The 10,819-nt window shown below is 35.4% G+C and overlaps 1 protein-coding gene across 1 annotated transcript; it reads right to left on the bottom strand.

The window, feature by feature from the left end:
• Window positions 1-1,434: 1,434 nt before the first annotated feature.
• LOC141607081 (uncharacterized) lies at window positions 1,435-4,962 on the bottom strand. The gene is made up of 3 exons (XM_074426443.1): window positions 2,274-4,962; window positions 1,564-1,965; window positions 1,435-1,448 (listed from the first exon to the last, which is right to left on the bottom strand). The coding sequence occupies exons 1-3, from the start codon at window positions 4,936-4,938 to the stop codon at window positions 1,435-1,437; spliced, it is 3,081 nt and encodes a 1,026-aa protein (XP_074282544.1). The 5' UTR covers window positions 4,939-4,962.
• Between the last annotated feature and the right edge of the window lie 5,857 nt (window positions 4,963-10,819).

The following is a 10,819-nucleotide window of genomic DNA, read 5'->3' on the forward strand; positions in this document are numbered from 1 at the left end:
ATTGTTGGATCGTCCCCAAATTTCATCTTGTCCGTTAAATAGAAATGGAGGATCCATTTCTTTTAGAAAATAGAGAGAGTCCTCATTGCACATAAACTTGGTCAAACAACACCTTAATTATTATTTTAGTTTAATCTAGATTCCTCTCCATTAGTTCATAGCCTAATCAACCCAATCAAATTGTTAAATCCACACTATCTTCAAGGATCGATCTCAACTTACCTACTAGTCTACTGCATTTGTTGAGTCTTTGTTTGATTTAGGCATAACGACAAAATCTTATCACCATTATTCATAAATAACTTGATAATAATAGACCCAAAATGACTCGACTCAATCCAATTCGACGCAGTTTTATAAACTTGAAAATGCCACCTAATCTCAACCCACGGTCCACTCGTTTGTCAAGTCTAGATATAAAATAAAATTTGAAAGAAAATGAAAATACCATATAAATATATACCTTTGTTAATAGAATGTAATTCTATTTATAGAATGTAATTCCATTCCGCGGTACGTTATAACTAAAGTTATCACTTTTTACCCTGAAACTGATGGTAATATTTCATCAGAAAATAATAACATTTTAACGTAAAATGACTAAATTTGATCCGTCTTATTTCAGACAAAAATAGCCCGTCTGAAATAAGAATTTCCGATTCTTGATACATTTTCAATACTATACTAGGGCTCGAACACAAAATTTTGTGAAGTTATTATGCACTTTTTATGCTTCGCAATTTTGTGTCACATGTGAATATGACAACATGTGAGGTGTCATTTTACCCTCTTTTCCAACTGATTAGTCATTACGACCTTGAAGTGATCCAAAAGGGAAAGCAAAAGGAAGAACACTTTCAAATTAAACACACACTTTCCAATTAACAAGGCTCCGATCTTAGTTAGGTTAGTTCAGTTCACCGTATTCTCCCTCCGTTTCAGAAATACCTTTTACACTCGTTTTGTATGACAATTAAAATGTAGATTGTCATATACGATTTATAAAATCTTATACCGTATCGAATACGGGAGGTATTTTTGAAACGGATGTCGTATACAATTAAAGATTTTTGATTTTTTTTTTTTTTTGTGAGCGTTACTGTAAATAATTGATGTTACTTGCTAAATTAGTAAAGTGTAGCATGTAACTTCACTAGTTGTTTATGAACTATTATATGAATGTGCAAGATGCGCGAACTGAACGATACTTGGATTAATAATTGAAAAACGGGAGGTAATGGAAAAGCCGATAGAGACATTGGTGTATTTAGGATTCATAACCCAAAAATTGGGAGGAATTTGTTGAATTTGGTGTACTTGGACGCAATTTTCATCTTGGGTCATTCGGAAACAGCCTCTTTGCGGGAGCCATTGAGGCACTGGGGTAATGTTGTTGTTGTTGTAATCTTGAGGGTTCAATAGTTTTTCTGTAAATCAACTTGAGGGCCCTGCAATCATTAATGGTACAAGTAGAAATAATGTTATCTTTAGAAGAACTGATGATCAATTGAAACCGTTCGAATAGTTAGTCTTTGATAAAATACGGTATGTCTAATGATATACCTCTTGCAGGAAGAATACGCCTGTTTCTAGCATTAAGAAGGTCGTCTCTTGCTGATTGAAGCCTGCTTCTCGCATCGACTATTTTCATTCTTTCTTGTGATAAATGATTTGAGCACGACACTCCGACACTAATCACTGCAGTAATACATTCCACTCTTCGTTGAAGCTCATGTTGGATTGCCCTTGTGTCATCGGCTTCTTCAGTGACATTATCTTCTTCAAGTGATGGGTCTACAATTTGTACGACTTGGTCAGGTAATGCCTCTCTCGCATACAGATGAAGGCTGTAGCCTTCCTTGAACATGTTGTCTATTGGACTCTTTCCTGTCATTAGCTCAAGTAGCAATATCCCATAGCTGTAAACATCACCCTCTGTAGACGACTGACTTCCGAGCCCGTACTCTGACATGTGAAACCATGACAGAACTTAGACACATAAGCGGGGAGTAGATAGATAGATAGATAGATAGATAGATAGATAGGCAAGCCTTAGAACATCCATTTACTTTAATAATTTATTAGTTAGCCAACCTTGCTAATCGGTGCATGTATGAAGTGGTCGATTTTAGATAAGAAGAAAGTATTACAGCAACCATTTTAGCATCAAGGTCCAGGGATTTACCGAGTTTATGCATGTTCGTCTTTTGATGATAAATTTATTTCATAATGTTTTTCAAACTAATTATAATTACGAATCACATTATTAGTACCTGGTGCAGCATAGCCTATAGTGCCCTTGATTCCGATTGTACTAGTTTGATTCGGATGTCGAGGTTGAGTAAGAAACCTTGCTAATCCAAAATCCCCAACATGAGCGACCATGTCTTTATCGAGCAATATGTTGCTTGGTTTCAAGTCGCAATGCACTATTGGAGTTTCACACTCATGGTGGAGATAGATGAGTGCATGGGCCACATCAATCGCTACATCCACCCTTTGAGAAAGGCTCATGTTTCCATCTACTCCATGTAACCATCTGTCTAGACTTCCATTGGGCATGAACTCGTATACTAGGGCTCTAAAATCATTTCTCTGAAAATCAATACTAGAGCAAGCTGTTACAATACCAACCAGGTTACGGTGACGGACATTTCTCAAAGCCTTACACTCTGCAATGAAACTCTTAGATGCATCTAGATGTTCCAGGTTAAGAACTTTGACAGCAAACACTTGGCCATCTAAAACCCCCTTAAATACTGATCCAAAAGAGCCTGCTCCAAGCAGGTTGTCTGAAGAAAACCCAGATGTGATTTTGAGTAGCATGTGGTAAGACATTTTCGTTAGTGTTTTGCCAGTCATTGAAGTTGACAAGATGGGTTGCCTTTTATTCCTTCGATAGATGAAATACAAGGCTAGTAACATGGCCATCACCCCAACCAGTGTGCACACCGTTGAAATTACCACCTTCTTGAGGGTATTAGACAAACGTTTTTTCTTTCTAGGTATTTCATTTTCGATACATTTGGGCAAATGTAGCTTCTGTATTCCTCCACAAAGCCTGCTGTTACCAGCAAGAAAGAATCCAGTTGCATTTGCAAAAACTCCTACTGTTGGAACCCTTCCCTCAAAATTGTTGTAAGATAAATTTAGATATATCAAGGGTAATTTGGACCAGTAGACTGGTATTTGACCTGACAAATGGTTTCGAGAAATGTCAATTTCCAGAAGGGATGCCAAAGAAGTAAATGATGTTGGAATTGCTCCACAGAATGAATTTCCGTCCACATATATAAATTGAAGAGAAAGGCACTCACTCAAACTATCTGGAAGCACTCCTGACAACTTATTGTTAGACATTTCTAAGTCAATTATATTTATTTGCTTACTGATTTCCGGAGGCAGTGACCCTTCCAACTGATTTTCTGATAAGGATATGAAAATAAACTTAGCACCTCCTTGAAAGAGCTCACTCGATATGTTTCCAGAGAAGTAATTGTTATGCAGGTCCATGTATAGTAAATTTTGACAGTTCCCAAGGCTTTCAGGTATGCTCCCTTCCAGTATGTTGTCTGATAAAAAAAGCTCACTGAGACGTGATAAATTTCCAATGGAAATGGGAATTGTACCTGTTAGTCTGTTTGAGTTTAAAGCAAGAGCTTGTAACTTCTGCAGCTTCCCAAGATCATGAGGAAGGGATGCTGACAATATGCTTTCGAACATGGCTAACTTCTCAAGGTTGATGAGATTGGTAATCCCAGCAGGAATTGTTCCACTAATCAAACTGTTTCCGATTGTCAGCCATTTTAAAGTGGTGGAGAGATTGGCTATGGATTGGGGTAATATTCCAGAAAAATCATTATATGTCAATGAGAGGAATTGTAATTGACTACAGTTAACTAAGGTAGCTATAAAGCTAATGTCCCCCACCAGAAAGTTTTTTTCAAGATCTAAATGAACTAGATTATGAAAATGGCTGAAATCCTGAGGAACACTTCCTGTAAAACCATTCAGCGACAATCCAATAAACTCGAGGCTCGTAAGGTTTCTTATGGTGATTGGAATTGATCCTGAAAAGTTATTTTCAAATAGGTTTAGCCATTTCAGACGAGGAATAGTGAAGCCCATATTTGCGGGAAGCTCTCCATGTAGCTGATTGGCAGGCAAATCAAGAAAGTGAAGATAGGAGAGATTGAAAATGGATGTGGGAAGTGTGCCTGAGAGTAAATTTTCTCCAACTTCAAGGTTAGTTAGGTTTTGCACCTTACCAATGTTGATTGGGATAGTTCCTGTAAAGGAATTATAAGCAGCAGATATTGTTACTAAGGAGGTAAGGTTTGGTATGATGTCAAAAAGAGAGCCTGTAAAATAGTTTTGGGAAATGCTAAGGTATTCTAGCTTAATCAATGCTCGTAATCCTGCTGGTAGTTTTCCCTCTAGCTTGTTGTTGCCTAAACTAAGAAATCCAAGGTTAATACAATGTGATATATTCTTTGGAATTGAACCTGCAAGTGTGTTATTTTGTAGCCCTAGTTCACGTAGCCTAAATAGGCGACCTAATTGCTTGGGGATTTCACCATACAGGCTATTATTATAAAGCCTAATGCTTTGAAGGAAGCTCAGGTTTCCTATGAAGGGAGATATGGTTCCTGCCAATCCCCTTGAACTCAAATCTAGTACAGTCACTCTGTTATGTTTGCGCCCGCAAGTAACCCCCTGCCAGCTACAATGGTGCATAGTGTTATTCCATGAGCTTAAAACCCAGTCGGGATATTTCACCAGTTGGTTTTTGATAGCCAACAATGCCACTCGGTCAGTTTCATTTCCTGGTAATTTAACACTGTGCAGAGACTCAGTTGCTGTGACTTTTTTAATAGCAATTATAACGATGATAAGAAAGATGATAGGAAAGACTGGTTTGCTACACAAGGAAGACATTACACTTAACGATCGTGATGGATTTTGAGGTAAATTTGTTTTATTTTGTGTGTTGCTGTTTTATGTGTTAGATGCTCTTTAAAATCCACTCTCTTCATAAATATAGACAGTCAAGTACTCCCTCTGGCTTTTATTTTTCTTCCCGATTCTCTAATATATGTGAGGAGTATTATAATGAAATGGGAAGAAAACAACAAGCCGGAGGGAGTACTTATTAAGGTAATTAACAATGTTGTATAATTGGTAGGAGAAAGAGTGGTTTGCTGTTGATTTTGTGGTTTCACTGCACATGCGATGTAATGATTTCCTTTGCTAAAGAGAAATGATGTCAGTGATCCACTCAAGGAAAATTATTCTAGTAAAAAATATTATTTACTAAGATGATACTTCCTCTGTTTCCGACATTTGTTTACATTTACTTTTGACACACATGACTGAAAAACCCAAAAATGAAATAAGTAAAGAAATGGCCGCTACGGAGGGAGTATTATGTAGGCCGTGCGATTATGTAGGGCCTCAAAATTAGCGGGCGTAACTCAATTTTAGACAGTGTAGCCTTTGCTCCATCCTTGTGCTTTTCGTTCTCTAACTAGTCGACTTTGATTCTGTGACCAATGTGTAGATCTAATCAATAGTGGCACAGATTATAACCATCCAGTTCACATGGCAAACATCATTGTTTGTACGGTCATCTAGGAATGAAGATGCAGAGACATATATCACTCATGTGATCAGCTTGATCTCCTTCAGCATGAGCAATTGATGGCCAGTAATACGATTCGGTCAGTTAATTAATTGTATTTTCTATGTTTACTTTATTGAATAGAATGAGTAATTGAGTACTACGGCCATCAAAAGGGAATTGTTGGTAAACCTTTTTAAGTCTAGAAGTATTATTAGCCGATGCTATTGTACTTTACAAAGAGAAGAATCCCAAGTAGGCCACAGTTTAGAAATGTCATTTTGGTTGCTTTTTGACCGTTGGTTTACGCGTGCAAAGACAAAATTTCAAATCTGGTGAATGGTATTTGTTTTCTAACTGTATTACTTAGGCCGCTCTTTGGCGGTGACTCGATTTCACATTATATCTTCATCTTGTGTGTGAAGGTGCTCTCAAGACTTTTGACAAAAAGATGGAGTGGATAATGCGGAGATTGACAGTGTCAAAATTTGTCATAGATCCCCTCAGCATGCGTAGAAACATTTGTTATAGTAATAATATCTTCTTGACGATTCTAGGTCTAGGTTTTAGACTCTATATAATGTGTCTCTTATTGTAATCGTAGACATCGAACTATCAATAAAATACAATTGTCTTTATGAAATTCCTCCCTCTGAAATTCTACATGAATTACTACCTGATTGATTAAGTAGCTTCTTTGCAGTGTACTGATTTTTCTTCGAGAAATGAGGTCAGTGCCCTCAGAAAGACTTCCATGTTTAGAAACATAATTTATTCTCTAGTATTTTTAGCCGACCCCAAATCATTTTGGAATTAAGGCTCTGTTGTCTTTGGCTTATCATAGTCCAACATGGAAACCGCAATGAATAAAAGGATCCTATTCTATAGTCATTATTTGTTTATTTTCATGCATAAACTTAGAGCCGTTGGATGACGCCGGAATACAATTTGGAAAGGACCAACTATTTCTTTTAGGAAATGGAGAGGGTCTTGACTTAGTGAACCTTAGATCGATAGTTAGTAAAAATCAGCGCAGCTAAGTAGATAACAAGTATATTATTCAAAGGTAGACAAATGATTGTGTCGTAGGGAGTATTAAACTGTTAATCAAGTTTTTCGTGAATTTACAGAACTTGAAAGATTTTACATCAAACTTTGACAGATTCGTTAATGTCACAAGCAGAATTAGTGTACTGTCAGCATAAATTTCTAATCAAATTAAAACCGTCATTAATTTTGTTACTAAGGAACATTTGATATGTCTAGTGATGTGCCTCTTGCAGGAAGATTACGCTTATTTTCTAGCATTTAGAAGGCCTATCTTGCTGATTGAAGCCTGCTTGTGGCGTCGGATATATTCATTTGATCATGTGGCAATGGGTTGGAGCATGACACTCTGAACACTATTCATAAAAATACATTCCAGTCGTCGTTGAAGCTTGATTGCCCTTCTATCACGGACTTGTTTACTGAGGACAAAAATACAACTTGTAAGCCGTGATCAGGTACTCCTACTTTTGCATAAATATATATGAAGGTTATTGTCTTCCTTGAATATGTTGTATGTTGGTGAATTCATTAACTATGAAACTTTGATAGGCAATCATGTCATCATCAAGCAGTATGTTGCTCGGTTTCAGATCAGAATAGTGAATTAAATCATGACTTACTCCCTGCTTTACAAAAAATGGCAATCTCTGAAGATTTTTCTAGGCACATTTACAAGTTTTCATTGGCATCGAAACCTTTTTGGGTGAACTTAATTATGTTTGCTATAAAATATGAATTATGGAGTACTTGATTGAATAGAATGCAAAGTTGATACTTTTGGCCAACAATGTGGAATTTTTGGTAGCACTTTAATTAAGAGTCTTGTGTTGCTGGTGATTAAGTGGCTTCCTCGCACTATTAGTGTGATGATTGTAAATTTGCAAAAGAGAAAAGAGATTAGTGTGTACGCTTGTTAAAAAATAACTAATCTTGCTTAAAACGACAATATACTACATTTTAATGGTAAAACAGATTCAAATACTATCACGTGATGTAATTAAGACATATTTGTTGCTATTACTTGGACAAAACTATAGAACTACTCCTATTACATGATACCTATTTGGATCCGTTTTACCGATAAAATGGATATTATCGTCTTAAACAAGAATTTGTGGTTAAAGAAAGATTTCCATTTTTTTAGTTCTAGAAACATTGTATTATAGTCAGTACTAATGTAATTGATAAGATTTTTTTTTATCAATTGAACTTTTATAAACAAGTTTTAATGAAATTAGTTTTAAACCCGTGCAAAAAAATGCACGGGTTGTAATAACATGCGCTACTATTGGATAGAGGAGAATCGGGTAGCTGTAAACTTAGCCATTGGAAAGATTAAACACAGCTTGTTATATTTATGAGCATCTCATAACCATCAATATTGCAAATCTCATTGTTTTTATGGTCATCTAGGAATGAAGATGCAGATATATATATATATATATATATATATATATATATATATATATATATATATATATAGAGGCAAGATCCGGTGAGTCCACCTATATATTTGAGTCTCATGAGTCCACTTATGTATCACGCACTACACATAACAATATCACGAATATTTTTAATTTTGAACGACAATGCAAATGAGATGTAACATGCGTCCATGAAGGCTATACTGGATATTATATTTCAGCACATGAAAGAAGAATCATCAGAAAATAACCGTCAAATAATATATCCCGCATGAAAGAAGAATCGTCTAAGGTTTTGTGAGACAGAGTATTTCTTCAGATGAGCATTACTCCTGCCTCATGGTGTATCATCTTTGCTACAACATTAAAGTATATCAAATGTTGCCATGTATATACACAACACACATACGCTTACATGTTTTTAAAGGATTTTTTTGTGTACAACAAGCATTATGACGCCATCTGTACTCCAGCAAAAAAAGTTGTCTTGTAAAAACATCCGGCAGCCAAGAAAATCGTGTCTTCCAAGTCAATAACATCCAGCAATATTGCATCCCTTTGATTTTAACAAAAAGGTGATGCCCTTGACGGTTATTTTCTGACGGTTATTAACTATTTTAGTTTATAGTTAATATAAGTTGGACTCTTGATATTGTATAGTATAACCCGTGATATTATTTAGTACAACCAGTGGTATTGTTTATTGTAAGGTGTGATATTGTTTTGTATAAGTTGTGATACTTTTTTACTGGACTCACAGGCTCAGATACAATATCACGGGTTATACAAAACAATATCACAGCTTAATTTTTTTTTTTTTTTTTAAAAAGTTTTTTTAACTTTTTTTTTTTTTTAATTCATAAAAAAAAATTGTGATATTTTTGTGTAGAGCGTGTGATACATAAGTGGACTCACGGGACTCAAAAAGATAGGGTGGACTCATGTGATCCTAATTCTATATATATATATATATATATATATATATATATATATATATATATATATCACTCATGTGATCAGCTTAATCTCCTTCAGCATGAGCAATTGATGGCCAGTAATACAATTCGGTCAGTTAATTAATTGTATTGTCTATGATTACTTTATCTGTTGACGGATACATCCGTCTTAACAATAAAACGGGTCAAGCATCATCCCACTTGTGCATAAAAGACCAATCCATTGTTTTTTCCTATGCATTCTGCTTTTGTGTTATTCACACTACTTGACCCGTCTTAATCTTAAAACGGATATATCCGTTTTTAATAAAAATCTGTGTTACTTTATTGAATAGGGTGAGTACTACACTACTACGGCCACCAAAGGGGAATTGTTGGTGAACTTTACAAGTCTAGAAGTATTGTTAGCCAATGCTATTGTACTTGACAAAGAGAAGAATAACAAGTAGGTTAGAAATGTCATTTTGGTTGCTTTTTGACTGTTAGTTTACGCGTTCAAAGACAAAATTTCAATTCTGGTGAATTGTAATTGTTCTCCAACCGTGTAACTTACGCGGCGCGTTGGCGGTGACTCGATTTCACAATATATCACCATCTTGTGTGAAGGTGCTCCCAAGACTTTCGACCAAAAGATCGAATGGATAGTGGGGAGATTGACAGTGTTAAAATTTGTCATAGACAGAAACGTATTTTAGCATTCTATATTCGATGTCACTATTAGCCTTTAATTATTTTTTTGGAGTAAGATTGATGCTTAAGGTCCGAAGGCCGTTGCCCAACCCATCGATCACTAGTCAACCTAAAAATACTCCGTCTAGCACGGTAAGCTCAAATAAGGACTTTTCGAGGCATATGAGTAGTTATAATTAGCATAGAAAACTTTTTGATGAATGAATTGAATTTTCTGTGAATTGTTTTATTAAATAAGATAGTGCATTACTGTCCAACACTAATCACAGAAATAATACATTATTCCAGTCTTCGTTGAAGCTCGTCTGATTGACAACCTGTCGTGGACTTCTTCACTGAGGATATCTTATTCAAGCTATGGGTCTACAATTTGTAAGCTGTGATCAGGTACTCCTTTTGCAAATATACTTCCCAAATTTAAATTTGTGAAATTCTTTGAACCATAGGAACATAATAGTAATCTTTTTATGTCAGCCGTGTAGGTTCTTCATATCTTATCGTGTATCCTTGTGAACTTCATGTTTTAACTCAAAACAGAAGTATTAACTGTAATCACACATAGACGAATACCTCGCAATAGGTGAGATCCTTTGAGCTACGAGATAATTAAAGCCTACCTGTGAATTTTCATTATATATGCAGTTGTAGTATACTTGTATGAGCGGGATCGGATGCTCTTTATGTTTTCATTTATTCATCAGAATAGTGAATTAAAATCATGACTTACTCCCTGCTTTACAAAAAATGGCAATCTCTGAAGATTTTTCTTAAGCACATTTAGATGTTTTTATTGGTGTCGAAAACTTTTTTGATTGAATTTAATTGTGTTTGCTATAGAATATAATAAAATTACTTGATTGAATAGAGTGCAAAGTTGATACTTCTGGCCAACAATGTGGAATTTTTGGTAGCACTTTAATTAATAGTTTTGTATTGCTGGTGATTAAGTGGCTTCCTCGCACTATCAATGTGATGATTGTAAATTTGCAAAAGAGAAAAGAGATGCTTAAGACGGCAAGGTCCATTTTAATGGTAAAACGGATTCAAATATTACCACGTGATGATAATAAGACAAACTT

This window comes from Silene latifolia, chromosome 10 (genome assembly GCF_048544455.1).
Source record: "Silene latifolia isolate original U9 population chromosome 10, ASM4854445v1, whole genome shotgun sequence".
In the NCBI taxonomy this organism is placed as follows: Eukaryota; Viridiplantae; Streptophyta; class Magnoliopsida; order Caryophyllales; family Caryophyllaceae; genus Silene; species Silene latifolia.

Bases quoted from the DNA above. Each gene is read 5' to 3' on its own strand.
- LOC141607081 (XM_074426443.1), bottom strand. From the start codon at position 4,938: ATGTCTTCCTTGTGTAGCAAACCAGTCTTTCCTATCATCTTTCTTATC. The intron at 1,966-2,273 runs GTACTAATAATG...TTCACATGTCAG, and splicing joins TATAGGCTATGCTGCACCAG to AGTACGGGCTCGGAAGTCAG.